The 21,517-nt window shown below is 37.6% G+C and overlaps 1 protein-coding gene across 2 annotated transcripts; it reads right to left on the bottom strand.

Annotated features, from left to right (window-relative positions):
- Positions 1-1,531: 1,531 nt before the first annotated feature.
- On the bottom strand, positions 1,532-17,805 carry fancg (FA complementation group G). Of its 2 annotated transcripts, none has more exons than XM_088335055.1 (14): positions 17,466-17,805; positions 12,268-12,349; positions 11,527-11,652; positions 11,291-11,457; positions 11,062-11,200; positions 8,796-8,926; positions 8,563-8,706; positions 8,324-8,484; positions 8,122-8,185; positions 4,836-5,149; positions 4,729-4,769; positions 4,484-4,657; positions 2,837-2,948; positions 1,532-2,684 (listed from the first exon to the last, which is right to left on the bottom strand). In XM_088335055.1, the coding sequence occupies exons 1-14, from the start codon at positions 17,547-17,549 to the stop codon at positions 2,591-2,593; spliced, it is 1,833 nt and encodes a 610-aa protein (XP_088191181.1). In that variant the 5' UTR covers positions 17,550-17,805; the 3' UTR covers positions 1,532-2,590. The 2 variants fall into 2 exon arrangements, with proteins under 2 accessions (XP_088191181.1, XP_088191182.1); XM_088335056.1 differs by having other exon boundaries at positions 12,268-12,344; positions 17,466-17,559.
- Between the last annotated feature and the right edge of the window lie 3,712 nt (positions 17,806-21,517).

Below are 21,517 nucleotides of genomic sequence, written 5' to 3'. Positions count from 1 at the left end.
CTCGTTCCCATTTTTGTATATTGGTATACCTTTTGCTATTTTCATTTGATTTGGAAATTTGCCTGTTAGAAATGATAGATTACAGATGTAGGTCAATGGTTTCGCAATGCTATTTATAATTTGCTTAACTAGTACCATATCGATGTCAAAACAATCCATAGACGTTTTGTTTTTACAGTTGTTAACCACGTCTAAGATTTCTGATTCTGTAACCCCAGATAAAAACATGGTCTTGGAGTTCATTTTTATCAGTGACTCAAATTGTTTACCACTGCACTCTGGGATATCTGCAGCGAGCTCTGGTCCATCATTTACAAAATAACTATTGAAATTCTCCACAACTTGATTTAAATTATAATTTTCACTGTTCTTATCAATAAAATAGTTTGGATATGCATTGCTTACATTCTTTCCTTTTATTATACTATTTAATATATCCCAAATACCTTTGATATTACTTTTGTTATGATGTAATAAATTGGTATAGTATAATTTCTTGCTTGCTCTTAATATTCCTGTCAATTTGTTTTTATACGTTTTATATCGGGATTCGGCTTCCTCAGTTCTTAGTTTAATAAATTTTCTATATAAGTTGTTTTTTTTCTTACAAGCATTATGTAAACCCTTAGTTATCCATGGATGGTTTACAGATTTATTCTTAATATTAGTTTGTCTCATTGGGCAATATTTGTTATACTTGTTGGTGAATATTTCCAAAAATATGTCAAACGCACGATCCACATCATCTGTACCATATATAGCATTCCAGTTTTGTTTAACTAAGTCATCATAGAGTGATATAATAGTCTCTTCAGTTCTAACTCGTTTGTAAACATAATCCTTAAGTGATTCTTGTCTAGTACCCTTTTCATCATACACTGTAAATACTGGTAGGTGATCTGAAATATCACAAACCAGTAACCCACTGACGTTTGTAAATTCCATATTATTTGTAAATATATTGTCAATGAGTGTTGCACTATGTGAAGTGAATCTACTAGGCCTTAATATAGTTGGGTACAAACTCATACTGTACATCATATTAATATAGTCATCAATGTTTTTATGTTTGTTTGGATTCATTAGATCGATGTTGAAATCTCCACAAATGAATATGTTTTTTCAGCCCAGTTTGTGAAGGTTTCCAGATTTGAGCCCGGTGATCTATACACACAACTGACTATATTTGTCCTTTTTTTCATTTATAATTTCTATTGTAATACATTCAAAGTAAATCGTCAATGACAAATGACATGTTTTGTAATATTTTCGATTTTAACTCATTAAAAAATATATATTGATTTGAAGAGGAAGACAGAAAAAACACTGGGCTGACAAGATAAAGGAATGGACCAATGCCAACTTTGTCACAACCCAAACTCAGGCCATGAACGATCAGCAGTGGAGAAGCTGTCCAGAGTTGCGTTCTCAGTGGTGCACCGACAACCCAGGCGGTGATTGCTTGGAATAGGCAGCCCAGCCGGCTAAGGGAATTGTGATTTACTTGAATAATAAACAAAAATGCATGATCTTTTGGTTTGTGGCTTTTTATTTGGGCACAGCACAAAAACAACCACCAATAATTAACAAATGAATTAATAAAAACATTTGCACAGAAACAGCTGTACAATCCAACTATATTATACATAAAGATGTGCCCAAAGGGGTAGGCTGAAGAAGAAGCTATTAAATAAAAATGCATTTTTCAAAAATACTCGTAGATGGAGAAATTTGTTTTCATTTTACATAACATGATGCTTACATAGAGGGAGCTGACAAGATTGTCTACCATCTTGCTAAGGATACCCCAAATAAAACAAAAAAACTTGTTAAAGACTGGGCAGAAAAAATAAGAAAAATGGTCACTTTAGGTCTGAGATGTTTGTAACCTTCCTTGCGCTTTTATCCATCCATTCATCCATCATCCGCACCGCTTATCCTCAGTAGGGTCGCGGGGATGCTGGAGCCCACCCCACCTATCTTTGGGCAGTGGGCAGGGGACACCTTGAACTGATTGCCAGTCAGATGCAGTGCACACAGCGACAGACAAGTCACTCGCTCATTTACACCTAGGGACAATTTGGACTGGCCAATTAACCGGACATGCATGTTTTTGGAATGTGGGAGGAAACCGGAGTGCCCGGAGGAAACCCAAGCAAGCACGAAGAGAATATGCAAACTCCACACAGGAGGGTTTAATCCCATGACCTCAGAACTGTGCCGCACATGCACTAACCACTGCGTTGCCGTCCTGCCTTTCCTTGCGCTTTATAGCACTCATTTGTGGTTACACTACACAATACAGACACCCAGTGGTCAAAAATGACAGTGTCCCTTTAAGCAGGCATACTATTATAACTACTGGTCCATTAAAAGTGCAATGCATGCAGCATGTTTGGTGTTTATGTTCATCTCAAAATTGAAGATAAACCAGAAACAACACAATACAATGATTCTTTGGATATTCACACAATCCAACAATTTTCTCAGAGATTTACAAACATCTCTTTACAATCCACCCGGCATTTTTCTATTACGGTTCATTATCGACCAAAGTTGCAAGGACATTGTTCTTCACCTGTCAAAGGAGTTATGTAGGACCAAGTTCTTTTATTCGAAGGCGAAGTTCAGCAGAGTCTAACATAGGTCCAGATTCGGGTTCCTGCAAGTAGAGAGGAACGTCCCTGCAAGAAACAAAAGAATAAGACATATAAATGTTTCAGTTTCAAACTGTAGAACAATGTTTTTTTTTTAAATGTTTATAGCTTTTAACTAAATAGCTGTTTCCACATGTATTCAAATTGAACAAGGCATTTAGGCTCTTGATGGGTCTTACTCTACTGATTGTATGGTGATATTCCATGTCTTCTCCCAGATCTCAGCAGCCTCTTGTTTTCTGTCGATCCTCCACAGCACCTCCCCAAACCAAAGTCTCGCAGAAATAGATTCTAAAGAGAAAAAATTAAACTAGATTTATAACCCAAGGTTTTGCTATTAGTAGTCTTAGCGATAATGCTACAAATAGTAACAATGCTACAGTACACTTTAAGATACATAATCCAAGCTTACTCAAACTTCCGCAAACTGAATCAAGCTTTTTTTCCCCATTGTTCACCCCCAGTTTTCTCCAGTGATTTAGGATCTCGTACCAGTGTCATATGCGCAGTAGAAGGTTTAGCTTCTCTTTGAAGAGTGGACAAATGCTTTACAATGACAACAATGGCGACCAGATAATAAAGGTGCTGTATCTGATCTCATGTGGGGGAGCAAACCCCAACCCAGTAAAACGGCCTAAGAGGAATTGTCATTGCCAGGCTAGACTTGCCCAGGACGCACTACAAAAAGTGGTGCACCAACAACCCAGACGGATCACGGTTCACGGATCCCTTAACCTTTAAACCAATGGCTATTAAGGATGTTTTCCCCGCTCGTTTTTCTTATAATACTGTACTAGTAGCACAGGGGTCGGGAACCTTTTTGACTCAAAGAGCCATTAAAGCAAAAAATATTAATTTTATTTTGGGAAAGAGCCACACCATATATTATGAGACAAATTTACTAAATTGCTAAACCCGCGCCCCAGACAAAAGCTTAGTCTTCAGCACATTTATTTTTGATGATTTGATAAAAATTATGAAAAGAGAATAATGCCAGAGCCCCTGTCCCAAATTCAACAAACAGACCACTTTAAACTTGTCTCTTTCTTGCAATTACTCAAGATCGGTTAAACTCCTTTTGACCCTTTTTTTCATACATATTGGTTTCAAAACCAGATGCAAGCATTTATTTTGTAAAAACGTCACAACATTCTGAGAATAGGGAGCCTTATGTGCTTACCTTTGGCGAGAGATGGGAGGGAATGCTTGTACATTTTGCATAGCTCCACCCATCCCTCCCACTCACCCAATCAAATGACTAAGTTCTCTTCTGGTGTTTTGGCGTATTTACAGTTCTGTGGATTCATCATAAAGTATCTGAACACTGAACACAGATTATATAGTGAACTTTTAAATAAAGGATTCTTTAGCGTTGTACAGCCAAAACGAGTTTTTTTTCCCCTTTTTTTGTGTGACACCTTGACTGTAAATTGTAGTGAAAAACGTGCCCTATATATACTGCAAAGTGTTTCCTTTACATTTAGCTTTGGTTTGGCTTTACGTGTACCTGAATAGCATAGACATTCCCGGTTTTGAACAAGATGGAGAAATTTTGCATGCAATCAAATTGGTCTCTGAGCCATAGGTACTCATAGAAAGAGCCATATATGGCTCGCGAGCCATAGGTTCCCGACCCCTGTAGTAGCATGTCAGGATGATCCAGTCAATAAAAAGCCGGCTGAATTTCCTTTTTTTACTTTTGTGCGTTTTTCAATCACACTAGGTAATTATCTCAAATCCAAAGCCCCAAAATGAAACAAAAGCTAGTAAGAATAATTCATCAAAACATAACTCATGTACAAAAAAGCAGCTCAGGCGTTACATACCTGCGAAAGCCTGCATGCTCAGGTGGAGGTCTCTCAGTGCGTTTTGGAGTTGGTCCATTTGAGCAAAGCTAATGCCCCTCCAAGCAAACGCGAGACCCTTCATCTTCTGTAGAATCAGAACATCTGCTCTTTTCTCATTAATCATGTCTACGGTAGGAACTTGGGGATGTCCCCCTAAAAGTCATAATAAAAGATCATATTTTAGAAAAAATTTAATCCGAAGAACTACCTAAGAAAACACTTGCCTCTCTCCTTAAAGCGCACCTTCACCAGCAGGTTTATACATCTAAAGAACATGATAGACGTTTATGTTAATGAAATATAAAAGTTAAGTAAATTCCGCCGCACACACCTTGTGTAGTTGGTTACAGCTTGCTTCCAGTCCCGCATTTGACAGTTGCAATGACCCTGGAGGAGAAAAGCCGCACCCGACCAAAACAGCATCGCCATCTGGTCCTGTTTGTCGTCAGTGGACGTAGCTGATAACTCAACGTTGTCTTCTGGCTCTTCCAGCACCAGACTCTCAGGTAGTAGCTCGGCTGTAGTAGTTATGACCTTGTCGCATAACGTCATGCAGTCAACAGGCCGTTTGGCAATTAGCAAGGCAGCGCCAGCTTCCAGGTAAAGCTCAGGTAACCTGGGGAGGTGACAGTCCTCACAACACGCCTGAGACACAGAGATGGAATTTGAAAAATAAACCGCAAAACGCTTCTAATATAGAATTTATCATTGTTAAAAAAAATACCATATGTACACTGTACATATTGGCAGGTAATTTTGCAAATTTGAGGGATTATCTGTCATACCCTATTACAAAAACAAGTGAGATACAGGAACATGAGGAAAAATAATTATAAAAAATATTTTAAAAAATGATTAAAACTATTTTACAAATTATAATCTTTACTCATTTTACTATTGAGTTTAAACTTAAGTAGACACTCAAAATAAAGGGTAAAGACTTCAAGGGATTTTAAACATGTAAGGAACACAAAAAGAAAGAAGCTTTGAGATAAGGAATGTCCAACCTCGTTCTAACCCCCCCCCCTTTCATTAAATATTCAGTTACAAAAAGCAGATCAACCCTAGGGGTTGTGGATATCAAAGAAGAGCAACGAGAATTATCTTATCATATACACTGTTAACCTATTTTTTCAGTTAAATAAAAAAATATGTTTAATTTGATAATACTACAATATCAATATTATAATTCTATATATACATTATTGTTTCTAACAAATAAAGAAATTGTCAGTTTTGGAGCAATCCAGATAATTTTGGTCTTAAGGATTTTTTTCTTCTATTTTAGTAAAAATGTTGCTAATTTAGAGGTTTGTCTTTGTCAAACAATTCCTAAAATTGTTAAAATGATCATGTCAGAAAGTGTTAATGTACAGGACTGTCTCAGAAAATTAGAATATTGTGATAAAGTTCTTTATTTTCTGTAATGCAATTAAAAAAACAAAAATGTCATACATTCTGGATTCATTACACATCAACTGAACTATTTCAAGCCTTTTATTATTTTAATATTGCTGAATTTGGCTTACAGCTTAAGAAAACTCCAAAATCCTATCTCAAAATATTAGAATATTATGAAAAAGTATACAAGTAGGCTATTCAACTAATCACCTGAATCATCTAATTAACTCGAAACACCTTGCGAGGGTTTCCTGAGCCTTAAAAACACTCAGCTTTGTTCAGTAAACTAAATCACAAGTATGGGGAAGACTGCTGATCTGACTGCTGTCCAGAGGACCATCATTGATACCCTCCATCAGGAGGGTAAGACACAAAAAGAAATTTCTCAAAGAGCAGGCTGTTCACAGAGTGCAGTTTCAAAGCATATCCACAAAAAGTCTGTTGGAAGGGAAAAATGTGGCCGGAAACGCTGCACAACCAAGAGAGATGACCGCAGCCTTAACAAAATTGTGAAGAAGAGCCGCTTCCAGAATTTGGGGGAGCTTCAAAGACAGTGGGCTGAAGCTGGAGTCCAGGTATCAAAAGCCACAGTTCACAGACGTGTCCGGGAAATGGGCTACAATAGCCGTATTCCCATGGTCAAGCCACTTCTGAACTCAAGACAACGGAAGAAGCGTCTGACTTGGGCTATGGAGAAGAAGCACTGGACAGTTGCAGAGTGGTCCAAAGTCCTCTTTTCAGACGAAAGCAAGTTTTGCATTTCATTTGGAAGTCAAGGCGCCAGAGTCTGGAGAAAGGCTGGAGAGGAGCAAAATCCAAGTTGCTTGAAATCCAGTGTGAAGTTCCCACAGTAAGCAATGGTTTGGGGAGCCATGTCAGCTGCTGGTGTTGGTCCACTGTGTTTCATCAAGTCCAGAGTAAATGCAACTGTGTACCAAGAGATTTTAGAGCACTACATGCTTCCATCTGCTGAAAAGCTCTATGGAGATGAGGATTTCATTTTCCAGCATGATCTGGCACCTGCCCACAGTGCCAAAACCACCAGTAACTGGTGCACTGACCATGGCATCACTGTCCTTGATTGGCCTGCTAATTCCCCTGACCTGAACCCCATCGAGAATTTGTGGGGTATAGTTAAGAAGAAGATGAAAGACACCAGACCTACAAATGCAAATGAGCTGAAGGCCGCTATCGAAGCATCCTGGGCATCAATAACACCTCAGCAATGCCACAGGCTGATTGCCTCCATGCCACGCCGGATTGATGCAGTAATCCGTGCAAAAGGATTCCCAACCAAGTACTGAGTGCATCAATGGACATTTTCAAATGTTTGATTTAGTTTTGCTGTTATAAAATTATTTTTTTACTTGGTCTGAGGAAGTATTCTAATATTTTGAGATAGGATTTTTGAGTTTTTTTCAGCTGTAAGCCAAAATCAGCAATATTCAAATAATAAAAGGCTTGAAATAGTTCAGTTGATGTGTAATGAATCCAGAATGAATGACATTTTTGTTTTTTTAATTGCATTACAGAAAATAAAGAACTTTATCACAATATTCTAATTTTCTGAGACAGTCCTGTACGTTATTTCTTTAGAAGATAAAACGCAAGTTGAAAATATCTAATGTTTTCTTATTCCACTGAAAATATAATAAAAAATAAATTTGAATAATTAATAAACAAACGAAAAAAAAATAGGTCTAACATCATAACTTTATGATAATGATCAAAACAACATGCCAAGTCACACAATCTTTACCATTTGATGGATACTTTTAATTTTGCTACAGTGAACACAAGTTAAAAACATAACACGAAAAAATAATACTTAAAACGGGAAAGGCGAAAGAAAATCCTGGACAAGAAAAAACCATTAGAATATTGTAAAATAACTAATAATACTTTATCTGTCAATAGCAGAATACTTTAGGGATTTTGATATTTGTAAAGGGAATATTTTTCAATTGTGTACCGAATTAGTCGTAATCGTGAATAATAATAATAATAATAACAGCAGTGGGTCTTATTCATGTCATCAATTAATTTTGGACAATCCAATACCTTAATTCTAAAAAGCCAATTAGGCTGTCTAGAATTTACTCTATACCAGAGTATTTGTACATTTATATTTGTAGTATTTTCATCATTTTGTGAGCCTATAGTTAAGAGCAATACCGGATCCGCAAATGGGGAGTGAGAAAAGTGTTCAAAATTACTGTTTGTTCCTCAGAATGGAAAGCAGCCAACAGGTCCAGATAATGCTCCACACCTTCGGACACCCTACAGAGCCAAACAGACATCTATTCATTATTCAAACATGGATACGTCTAATTAATGTTAGCCATGAATAGGTAAAGTTTTGATTTAAAATGTTTCACAGAGAATATATTTCAATGTGCCAATAGGATTTTAGTGTACCTTGAATGCCTTACACACTTCTGGGCCAAACTGTGAAGGATGCAAAGAGCAGGTGGGACGGACAGCAGGCTGCTCAGCGCTTGGCTCTGTAGAAGTATGGATGCAGTGACAAGCTGATTGCTGGTCTTAGTGGGCTCAGTGTTGGAAGGCAACAACATTGTCTGTGCGAGAACATTGAATTTTTTTACCTTCCTGAAACATCAACACTCAGGAATCTGACTGTACGGCAGTTTACCCACTGAGTGCAACAAACGAAGCATTTGTATCTCTGCTTGTGTCTGACCCAAACTCTTGAAGATCTTTAAACTATGATATAGAACACTTGCACAAAAATATATTTCCGCTGCTTTCCTGAAACACTGCAGTGCCATCTGAGGACGCCCCTGTTCAAGAAAGAAAAAAAAATCACTATAGTGACTGCACATTTGCATGCTTGCAACAGTCACATGAAGATACTTGAAATGTAGGCTACCGTTTGGACTAGACAGAAGCCAGAGAGAATATGTGTGTATGCCACCAGAGTTCTGGGAGAAGGTAGGGTTGAAGCAGTCCACAGACATTGTAGCGCCTCCGAAAATTGACCCTTGTTAATTCTCTCGGCACCTTCACACAACAAAAGATGCAGGTTAGGATAATGGTTTGCGTTTTAAATAGATTTGAGGTTTTTTTTTATGCTGGATTGCAGTCGTTCAGTTAGATTTTTTGTACAAGTGTGTTTTATTTGCTGTGCTTTTTAGGTAGTTGCGTCTGCGTTTTGCACTTTAAAGACACAGAGATGCATGTAATGTTAACTCTCAGAGTTTTAAACCAGGGCTCAGCTAACTTTTTGAATCACGGGCCGTGTTGGGTTAAAAAAGTGGCTAAAAAAGTTTTTTGATTTTATTTTTTGCATCTACTGATATAGTCTGTAATCCGATACATCTACAATACATGAGAGAAAAGGGTAATATAAAGGCCTATCTCAAAATGTTTGGGCATTTAAAACATATTTATTGCATTTTTTGCACATTCCATTCATGCAAAAACAAAAAACTAACAACAAATGGAGATAAGATTCACTTTTCTTATTGTTCATTTATTGCAGGGGTCGGGAACCTATGGCTCGCGAGCCATATATGGCTCTTTCTACGAGTATCTGTGGCTCAGAGACAGATTTGATTGCATGCAAAATTTCTCCATCTTGTCCAAAACTTGGTACGTCTACCCTATTGATTTACACGCAAAGCCAAACCGAAACTAACTGACAAATGATTACTTCGCAGTATATATATGGCACGTTTTTCACTACAATTTACAGTCAAGGTGTCACACAAAAAAAGGGGAAAAAAAACTCGTTTTATCTGTACAACGCTAAAGAATCCTTTATATAAAAGTTCACTATGTAATCCGTGTTCAGTGTTCAGATACCTTATGATGAATCCACAGAACTGTAAATACGCCAAAACACCGGAAGAGAACTTAGTCATTTGATTGGGTGAGTGGGAGGGATGGGTGGAGCTATGCAAAAAGTACAAGCACTCCTTCCCATCTCTCGCCAAAGGTAAGCACATAAGGCTCCCTATTCTCAGAATGTTGTGACGTTTTTACAAAATAAATGCTTGCATCTGGTTTTGAAACCAATATGTATGATAAAAAAGGGTCAAAAGGAGTTTAACCGATCTTGAGTCATTGCAAGAAAGAGACAAGTTTAAAGTGGTATGTTTGTTGATTTTGGGACAGGGGCTCTGGCATTATTCTCTTTTCATGATTTTTATCAAATCATCAAAAATAAATGTGCTGAAGACTAAGCTTTTGTCTGGGGCGCGGGTTTAGCAATTTAGTAAATTTGTCTCATAATATATGGTGTGGCTCTTTCCCAAAATAAAATTAATATTTTTTGCTTTTATGGCTCTTTGAGTCAAAAAGGTTCCCGACCCCTGATTTATTGTGTTCACACGCCAACAAGCGACCAGGATTATATAGCTTCATTTAATCATGTAATTTTGTTTGAGCCAATCAGATGTGTTGTTTTACAACCGTGTTTTCAATAAATGGAATGGTAGTTATTAGATGTGTGTCTTTCCTCTCTGAGTAAATCTTGGAATCAGATCTAGGGGAAAGCTCAGGTGGGATGCAACTCCGATGAAAGGGCGACCCAAAACCAATCTCCGACTCAGAATGTTTTTTTCTTTCCTTTATACAATCTAAAGTTTAAACCTCGACACTTCTATCATTATCACCATCTCCCAATCATGTTGCCATGCTTTAATTTCCACACCCTTTAGAGCGGATTCTCTTTTGTTATCTAGGAGATTTAATAAAAAGAAAGAGCTCAGGAGAAGGCTTTTAGAACCGGTTTAAAATTCCCTGTTCTCCTTAAAAATTGAAAATACATGGATGTCTTCTTCCTATTTTGAGTGTCTACTAAACTCTAAACTTATCACACATAAATCAAATGCAAGATAAAAATTCCAAAGAAAGAAAATTCAGCCAGCTAGTTGAATGTTAAGGAGACTGGGGACAGGAGAGGCACCAATTTAATACTTTTCCACGAGTATTACTTTTCTTTCTCATTATATTTTAAACATTTTCATTCGGCAGGCCAAATTAAAACGCCCGACGTTGTCCACGTAGCCCATGGCTATAATTTGCTCGCCCCTGTTGTACACTAAACCAGACTGATTTTCTATTAAAACATAGAGAAATTAGATTGTTTACAAGATTTTGCATAGAATACTTATAATTTTTATATGCCTAACCTTGAGTGATGCAAGTGCAAATTTCCAAGAGTTCAAAAAGGTTTCTTAGTTCCATTAAAATAAAGGGAGTGCTCAAAGACATTTGGCTTGCTTCACTTGTAATGTCTCGTATTGTTTTTCCAAGAGAAGAAAACTCATCCTGCATGGAAGAAAAGCATGACTTACTTAGAAATTGACATAATTATTTATTCAAAGCACCCAACAACAAAAGAAATATCCTTTTCGGTACCTTAAGTCTCTCAATATCTTCAAGTTTGTTGTTGGCCAACCAGACAGCCCACTGCACACACAACAGGTTTTGTACACTCAAACTAACTTCTCCGTTTTTGACCAATGATAGTACTGAATTCCATGGTGTTGTGCCAACCATGGACTCAACACCAGTTATCTGTAAAACTGTAGGAAAAAATATAAAAATGAATTGGTTTATTATTTCCAACCTTGCAGCTAGATGACAAGACTAACCTCTGTCCAAAGAATGTGCCAGGACAATTTCAGCCTCTGACGTCTTGGACAAAGCAATGGAGAGCAAACAAACATTGTATGCTAGACACACCTCCAAATGAATGTGATCTTGAAATGGGGGAAGCCCTGCAGGGACAAACCAGAAGATGATCATTCCGGACACTAGGGTTAAAGGGACAGTGTGTAATATTTGATGACTTGAAGTCACGGTTTTGTTTACTACAAGCAAAAAGAAGTAAGATTAAAAATTGTGAAGACTCAAAGTGACCAAACTGCACTAATCATTTCTTTTTTTTTTTGCAAAGAAAAAAAGATAAGAAAAACAGGGAAAATGAATCACAAAAAGGAAAAAAGACAAATGAAAAACAAAAAAGAAAGAAAAAGAATGAAAACAGCAAAAATAAAAAGAGAAAGAAAAGAAAAAAACAAAAAAAGAAAGAAAATAAATAACAAGATAGAAAAAAAGAATACAAATAGGAAAAAGCAATAAGACAGAAGAAAAAAAAGCTGAGAAAAGAGGAAAAAAGAAAGGTGTTTTTTGCATTTTTGGGTTCCTTGTAGCATATAGATGAAAAAAATCTCAGCATACCAGAATTAAAAACATGTCACTTTTATATGATAGTGCATGTATTTATCATGTATTTATGTATCACCCAAATCAATATTGTTTTTTTTTTTCTAAATAGGCAGAACTACATAATAGACACTGTCCATTTAATGACAACACAAAAGTACACTCACCTTGAATTTTACTTAAAAGTTTGCGAAACTCAGATGACAACAATAACATAAGGTTTTGGTCCCGGCCTGAAGAATCCCTGTTCTGGAGGCACAGGGTGGAGAAACAGTTTTACTACATTGGTTAGGTTTATAAGAAAATAAAGCAGACTGTGTTCTAGCAGTATTACCACTACAATTGAGTACAGTACTGTAAATCAAAGTAACACAGAATAATTGTTTTTTAATTTGAGTGAATCGTCACAAGAAGTTCTTTAAATATTTTCTCTTTCAAGTATGCGGTAACAAAGCCCAACTGAGTTCCAAGAGCCTTTATTTATTTTTTCCCCACACGCCCATCTGCTTTTATCTTACTTTTATCCTCAGTTTTCTGGCCACGGTGCCTTTTAGGCTGGAAGAAAGGAGGCAGCGAAGGGGGCAGGGTTGGAGGGTGATATCACGCTTGTGATTGTTGTTTTATTTTACTCTAGGATAAAAGTGGTGAAAATAATAGACTGTTTCAAATGCAGTCCAGATGCCAACTCAAACCTCCCAAAAAGATGAAAAAGAAGCGTTTATTCGAGCGCGACTAGGAGACAAATACGTGCTCAGGCCGTACATGCAGCTTGACAGAGGGCTGCAATGATGATTTCAGCCAGAAGATGTCGTCAGCAAATACAATATTTTCAAGTTACGGACAACACACCTCTAAGAAATATTTCAGGGTAATGCTTTCAGATTTGCCTCATATTAAATACAGGTTGATAATTTATTACTTAAATGCTAACAATAACTGCCCACCTGGAAAAATGTTAACTAGTTTTAATGAGCCTTAATCCATTTTTTTAACCTGACATTTTGAAGTGTATAGACATTTTGCTCCGTCTATTATTTCCAAGGTGTTAAAAAATAAAGTTACAAAGTTTAAAGGAGTGCTGGGTAATAGTTAACCACTGGATCTTGCTGTAAAACCGAAAACAAGTGCTACAACGCACAAGGAAGAATAGTTAAGTAAAGTCATGTTTATTGGTATAGCCCTTAATCACAAGAAGTCTCAAAGGACTGCACAAACCACAGGTTATTGCAAAATGCAGACTACACCGTCCCCTAAACTAAAACCTACATGAGGGCAAGGAAAAACTCAAAACCTCAACATGAGGTAAATGAAGAAACCTTGAGAAGGAACCACACACGAGGTAATCCCCTTCCAGGATGAACAGGCTGCAATGGATGTTGCAATAACAAATAATACAAAGATATTGTCAACATAAAATATAGGTTATTCATAAGCTATAGAATATAACACAAGAATATAAGTATTTTCATAACGCTGTGATGCAAACCAATAGCAGAACAGCATTTTCTATGATCATTTAATTTATTTTGTTTACCTTCTGACATTTCACTGCAACATACTTTAGTTTTTGATTTTCATGTTTTTATACAAACTACTAATAGTAAAGTCACTAAACTACACAATTTGTTTTCTCATCTTTTTGACCAACATTTCACAAAGTTTTTGATTTTTGGGGGTAACCTTAGCACAAGATGGCGGACCATCAAGTCAGCTTTTTCTGGTATGTAAAATAAATTCAATTTTCTCAACCCACAAATATTTAAAAAATGAATGTTTACATCACAGTTTGTATATTTTTGCTTATTTAATTAGTATACATATTTTTTACGAATTAAGGGTTATTTTATGACATTAGGAGGTCCTAAATATTAGACAACATCCCTTTAAAAAATGCTAAAACATAAGAATGGAGATTCAAAGGTAAATGAAATGATCATTCATATGTGTCTTATACATTTCCCATATGTTATGTAAAGTAAATACAAATCACTTGACCCACACGAATCTAAAGAGACATTCAGCGCCCCCTAGTGATAAAACAAGTCATTCACTAATATATATATATATATATATATATATATATATATATATATATATACATTTTGAGTTGAATATTATGGTAATATATGAAGAATTGATTAAACGTTCATTTTTTTAAAATAAATTTGTGTTTACTTTAAATAAGATGAGGCTCACCTAGAGGGAGTTGACATCATTGTGGGCAATCTTTCTGCTACGGGTACCCAAAAACCTCAAAAAGCCTCGGCAAAAAAATTAAATAAGGTAAATAAAGTAAAATCACTAAGTCTCTAGATCAGGGATCTCTAACCTCTCTCAAGCGTAGAGCTTCTTTCTGTTAGTGCAAAGGGCACTCAGTTTGATATAAATTTCTGAAATAGCAACTTATCTAGATGGCCTGCTAAACGGCTAAAAAGGTAGCTTGATGTTAAGCTAGAAACGTAAACAGGTAAAAAACTAAAATGGGGCTAGATAACTAGATAAAAGAGTAAAAAGGCATTTTAACAGCCAGATCAAACGCAAAAAACTTTTTACAAACACCTTTGAATTTAGTTTGTTGTATTTTCTGTAATGTAGATAAATAAAAAGATGAATAAATGAACTTTGATATATGGATAAATTCTCATTATACTCTTATAATTCATTGCTTACAAATAATTATCAATACTTTTGAGTATATTTTGTTTGTCCATGGAGCCCATGAACTGTCATTTATTTTATTTGAATTTCGAAAAAAACAACTTATCGTGTTTTTACTATGTTGCTATCACCTGGTTATTTGTTAAATATAGGGTTAAATAAACTCAACCAACCATAAATAAAACATTTCACTAGAAAATCTAAATGCCCCAGCACCGGTGAGCTATTTACAGAACAGGTCCATGGGCACCTCAGCTGTCCTTAAGGGGAAACTCTGGTGCCCGCGGGCACCACGTTGAAGACCCCTGCTCTAAATGGCCAACCCGGTCTTCGAGAGCCACATGTCCTGCATGTCTATGGAGTTTTTCTGCTCCAATACAGGGGATTCCAATCACCTGGATCACGATAAAGCTCCCACACAGATTGCCAACGAAATAGAGATTTGCATAACATAAGTTGGAGAATAGAAAACTCCAAAAGCATGTAAGACATGCGGCTACCCCTGGAAAACTTCCTTGTGCTTTGTAGCTCTTGTTTTTGCTTACACTACACCATGGGTCAGCAACCTTTTCGGTGCGGAGTGCCACTTTCAAATTTCCTTGTAAATCAGTGTGCCACACCAAGATTAATGACTCGCACAACATTTTTTTTGTATCCAACTGAGCTGTCATTTTACACCAGTCCAAATATACAACACAGATATACATTTTAATCGTATAACTGACCAATTTATCTTCCACTATTCTTGTTCATTAATCAACTAAAAAAATGAATTTTAATAACGAGTGGAAAGGCCTGTAGCCATCCATGACTTCAACTTTTTGCCACAAGAATTAACCAGAATCAACCCATTCTTCATTAACAATGAACTACAATCAAAAAACAAGTGCTATGGACAGCTACCATACCATTCATCAATGATAAAATTGTTGCAGAAAATATCAAAACGTGAAATAACAGCGCACACACACGCTTCTTTAAAATATTCGCCATCAGTAAAAGGCTTTCTGTGCTTTGCTATGCAGTGACTTTAGTGCTTCAGTGGTCATGTTTTTAGCAGTGACAAATGTTTTTAGGATCTGTGTTTGTTTGCTGTACCTGGACACTGCGCGTTTTAATGTCTCTGCCATTGTAGACTTATCCTTGAATTCATGTTCATGTTTCGTCTCGTAATGACGTTTAACACTTGCTATGCAAGGTACAACGCTCTCGAGGCATAATGCACAAAACAGCACGGTCGTTTTTTGCACAAAGCCCCATTCGTCAGAACGAGATGTTTTCGCTCGAGGAGCCATTATGATTCGTTCATTTATGGCGCGCGTGTGTTTCGTTGGCTAGGTTAAAACACGGATTTCTCCTCTGCGAGGCGCTGCGCAAACACACACCAACACATGAAGTAGAGAAGGAGCGGCGCTAACGTAAAGCCTTTAAATAACACGGCACGCAACTGAAAATGTCTAAATTTCAGGTAAAAATGCGCATTTTTTAAATATCTATAGATCTATCTACCTTGGTCATATCCCTCAAGAGGGGTGACCGACAGCAAGACACACACATACAATAACAAAGAAAATAAAAGGGAAATAAATAGCAAAAAAAAAAAAAAAAACACAAAAATGTTTGGACCATGGCCAACCCAATTGCCCAAACACCCAAACAAGTTAGGCACCTCGGCACCCAAGTTGGTCATGCTTTCGTCCCTCCGGATGAAATGGGACACCAGAAAGCGGCCATGTCACTCGGGTCAGGGTGACACAACACACTCTTTTGTTCAACAGCAGGGCCAGACAGCTTTCACTGGTTTACCCCTGCTGCATCATACAGGTGCCCAGCCCATCCTTAAGAACGCGTCCACAATCACACTATCCATTCACAACACCTCTCCACTCATTTCTATCAACAACAAGAGGTCTAGCTTCCATTATATTTAGACCTGATTTCTAACATCATGCCCACTCCATCACGTGAACACTTCATTACCTTACTCTTCCCAACATTGACACATAACTTACGCCTATCACATACTCTTCCAAACTCTGTTACCAACCTTCACAATGTTTCCTCAGAATCAGCCTAAAGCGCTGTGTCATCTGCAAACAACAACTGACCTACCTGCCACACTGTTCCACTTTTGTCCATCATGTCTACACCTCTGCCAAATACTCTTGCATTCACCTCTCACCACACCATCCATGTACACATTAAACAGCCATGGTGACATCACACACCCCTGTCTCACACCAGTCAACACAGGGAACCACTCACTTGTCTCACTCCCTACTCTTACACATGCTCTGCTGTTCATATAAAAACTATTCAATGCTTCCAACAACTTTCCACCCACACCCACTTTTTTAAATATAGTCATTATTATTTTGCCGTAGGCCACTGCTGTAACGCGTGTCATAGGTTGCCGAGTGTTCAAATATTAAACACTGCCCCTTTAAAAAAACGGAAGTTTATAGATAGGTTTTTTTTTTAGCTTATTATTCAAATCATTACTGTTTTTTTACATGAATGACGTTTTTTATACCACAAGAAGGCGCTAAATAAAACATAGTATCCCCTTAATGAATCAGAAAAAATAATTTCCCAAAATGTTAATGTACCGGTATTTTTAATTAAATGGGGTTAAAAGGTGGAGAACTACTGTAATCAGTAACTCTGGAATAGGGCGTACATGTTAAGACCGTTTTACGAACTTTACCTTCCATTTGCTGACAAATTCGTTGTTTTCCTGGGTCCATCTATCGACTAAATTAGAGGATGATTGCAAAAATTTAGTTGACATTGGAGTGCCGCTAAAAACAGTAAAGTAATTTCAACTTCCCCCCTGTTTCTTCTTCTTTTTCTTGGGGTTTAACGGTCGGTTGGCATTCATCTCTTTGGTGCATTACCGCCCCCTATCACCACATCCTCGTCACCATTCCCCTTCTCAAACCCTGTTAAAAAGTCCCTCACTCCTCAGAAAATGTAAACGAATCATCCGTTAAAGCCCACTATTCGAATCCAGCAATATTTTCAATGCTAATTCCATTATTCCTTCTTCCACCATCCATTTCTTTATTTTCTCTTTCTGACAATTGCGCCGCCTATTTCTTCTTCTGCCTACATACTTTTGCAACCTGGACTGTATAGTCAAAGATTGAGTCTCTTCTGACCCCTGTTGGTTAGTAAATGTAAGGAAAGCAGAAAGTCCCTGAGTCTCCTGGAAGATGGTATAGAGTTTAGATTATCTAGACAAGCGATATTTTATTCTTTTTTATATTTTAATTTTTGGAATGCATACCTGTCAACCTGTACGTTTTGCCGTACAAAATACATTTGTTATGCATTTTAAGACGTGTACGACGTACAAGAACCCAATTATGGGTATTATCCGGTAAACACCGACTATCAAGAAACGGCCAATCAATCAAGTCTAACGAGTTCGCCGCGGAATCCTTTATCTCGGTATCGTTTTTTCGTAGCAAACGAAGCGAACGGTTTGATGCTACTGTGCGCATGCGTTTGCCGCCTGGGGATTTCCCATCATGCTTCATTCTGAAAGAAAAATATATGGTGTACGATTATTTTGTATTTTGTACGGGAAAATATGACAGTTTGTACGGGCATGGAGCCGTGGAGGTCAATAGGTATGGGAATGTGAGTAGTTTTGTCACAGTTATGAGCCAAGTTGTGTCCCAAGACTGTTTCCCCATCCATTTAAGGTGGTATCAAGATAGCTGATTTGAATATATTTATTCAATTCGTCTATTTCAATTAATTTTTTTGTACCTTTCGATATCTAAATACAGTATTTGCGGGCGGCTGCGGTTGATGGTGGACGCATCAGGTTAGCACTGCTCGTTCTATGCGTTTATACTGTCATTGGCGTCGGTTTTAAGAGTATTGTTGATTATTAATTTTACAATTCTAACCATTTTAACATAGTTAGAAGTAAAGCAGCCGAGTCCTGCCATGGCCGGGCATTATACCGGCGGGCGGAGACGTAACTGCGTGAGATTCTTGCTCAAAGATGTTGTGGCAATCTCGGAGGGAATGTCAAGGACGGATTTTATTAACAAGTTTGTTGAAAAGATTCTGAAGTTTAAAAAGGAGGAGGTACATGCTGTCATAAAAATGACTTCTGGCAAAGGCTTTGATGTGAGTTTTGAAACGGCAGCTCTTTATCAAGAGTTTTGGAATCGCTTTGAGGGAGTGAGGTCCCAGTTTTCAGGATTTACAGTGGAGAAGCTGACTGATAATGCTAACAAGATTGTCGTTGTTAGAATGTTTAGTGAAATAATCAGTGCTGATGACGTCTGTTATTGGTTGAGTAGATACTGCTCAGTAAAAGGCCAGGCTATGAAGGTGAGGTGTGAGAAAGGCTATTGGACTGGTGCCTGGAGGGTACCAGTCCAACTACGGCAAGATCCTCAGGGCTTTCAGGGACTGAAACAAATCCCGTCGACTATATTCCTGGGGGAAAACCGTGGCTTTATCCACTATCAAGGGCAACCGAAACTCTGTCGCAAATGTGGTGAGCATGGGCATCTGGCTGAGGTATGTGATCGAATTTTTTGTGGAAAGTGCAGAACAATTGGACATTCCTTTGAGGAATGTATCAATAGCAGAAAATGCAATCTCTGTGGAGAAACGAATCACCTCTTTAGAAACTGCCCGAATTCGTTTGCTAACAAATTGAAAGCTAGGAAGGCAGTTAACAAAGACAACAAAGACAATGAAATGATGTCAGACAACATAGATAATGAAATGAATAAATGTCACAAAGACAATGAAGTGAATAAAGATAACAAAGACAATGAAATTAATAAAGTCATGGAAATACAAAATGGAAATGAACAAGAAATTAATGAAGTTATAGAAATACCCAATGAAGATGAACAGGAAATGAATAAAGTTATGGAAATACCCAATGAAATTGATCAAGAAATGCACAAAGAAATTGGACAAGACAAACAAATTGAAAAAACAGATGTACCTACCAAAACCCCTGGAGCAGAGACCAGAGAATCAAAATTGAAACAGGAAGAACCTGGAAATTCTAATTCGATTTCTCATAAAATACCTGAATTTGGACATGACAAACGAATAGAAAAAGCAACTGCCACTCCGAAAACACATATTAATTAGGAAGGGCCTGGAAGAGAGTTCAAATTAGCAAATTTGTTTGCTACGCCATTGCCGGGATTTGGAGAAGACAAACAAATTGAAAAGGCGAATGACTCTCCAAAAACCCATACGGGCACTGGAAAGAGGAGTAAAAGTAAGACAAAATTGGGAGTGGTGAAAAAACCAGAAACAAATATAAGAGATTTAGAAGAAAGCCGATTGCCGGTGAATAAGCCCACAAGGGAACTGTATGAAGTTGAGACGGAGGAAGTCGGGGAGGGAAAAAATCTGACCCTTTGTGGGCAAGGAAGTAAGAGACCCCTTGATAGGTCCTCTGGCTCACCCCCTAACCCAGAAAAAAGGGGAAGACCTGGAACCACAGACAGAGAGTCAGAGGGTCCCAAAGTTTTCCCCGTTGAGTCTCAAAATGAGGTACTACTCTTAAGTGATGTGTCTGACACAGGTGACACTCTCGATGATCTCGATGATCACCAAAGAATGGACTCAGATCCCCCGGTTTTGTCTAACTAGTTTAAATACTTTAACAACAATTATGAACATTACATTCTCTACTATCAATGTGAGAAGTGTGAGATCAAAGGTTAAGGCTCACAGTGTTTTATCGTTCTTAAAAACTATCAGAACAGATGTGTTTTTACTACAGGAATGCTGCATCCCCTTTCTAAAAAATTATAAACAGTGGGAAGAGATTTGGCCATATCCGTCATTATGGAGTGGCTCGAATGAAAACCGTAACGATGGGGTAGCCATTTTAATAAACAACCCTCAACTCATCATAAAGGGGAGTACTGTGATGAGAGACGGACGCGCAATCTTAGCAAGACTTTCTTATATAGGGAATGATTTTAACCTCATTAACATATACGGCCATGCCGACAGACAACTCAGGTACGAACTTTTAGAGGACATCCAGTCGCATATGCTAGGCCATCAACCACTAATCGTGGGAGGAGATTTTAATTGCATCCTAAGTAGGAAGGATAGAAAGAGGAACGATGAGGAGTTTAAAGTAGATAAAACATCAACTTTATTACAAGACATGTGCCGGACATTTAAACTGGTGGACTGTTTCAAATCCATACATCCAGGAGAGGAGGGCTTCACCTGGTTCAGTAGTGACAATGCCAGAGCCTCTCGAATAGACTACATATTTACGAGGGGTTTAGCACAGAGTGATGCAAGATTAATTCCAGTTTTTTTTTCGGATCACTTGCTATTGTCCTGCTCTTTCTCATTTCCTTCAGGTATGACTGTTGGGAAGGGTTTGTGGAAGTTAAACTGCTCCCTGCTGGAGGATGAGGCTCTAGCCGCACAATACAGGGAGCTGTACAAAGACTGGCAGACCCTTCAAGACTCGTATGATTCACGAGCACAATGGTGGGAAATGACAAAGAAACGAACACAGACCTTTTTTAAAAATGCAGGGAAAAACAAGAAACTTAAAGAGATGAAACGCATGTCGGGACTACAAAGAAGACTCCAACGCTATTTCATCCTAACAGAAAAGGGGATGGACTTTAATGATGAAATCAAAGAGACCAAACAAGAACTAAACGCTTTGGTGGAAATAAAGAGCAAAGGCATCATAATAAGAAGCAGAGAAAGAGAAATAGAAGAAGGGGA

Source organism: Urocampus carinirostris, chromosome 5 (assembly GCF_059441175.1).
Source record: "Urocampus carinirostris isolate Australia breed hairy pipefish chromosome 5, RoL_Ucar_1.0, whole genome shotgun sequence".
In the NCBI taxonomy this organism is placed as follows: domain Eukaryota; kingdom Metazoa; phylum Chordata; class Actinopteri; order Syngnathiformes; family Syngnathidae; genus Urocampus; species Urocampus carinirostris.
Note: the sequence above shows the minus strand (reverse complement) of the source record. Positions and strands in the feature narration are given on the sequence as shown.

Excerpts from the sequence above, each read along its gene's own strand:
- fancg (XM_088335055.1), bottom strand. The coding sequence starts at position 17,549 with ATGTCAACTAAATTTTTGCAATCATCCTCTAATTTAGTCGATAGATGG. Across the intron at positions 5,150-8,121 it reads TCCATTCTGAGGAACAAACA|GCGTGTTGTGAGGACTGTCA; the intron begins GTAATTTTGAAC and ends TCTGTGTCTCAG. Across the intron at positions 2,685-2,836 it reads ATCACCATACAATCAGTAGA|GGACGTTCCTCTCTACTTGC; the intron begins GTAAGACCCATC and ends TGTTTCTTGCAG.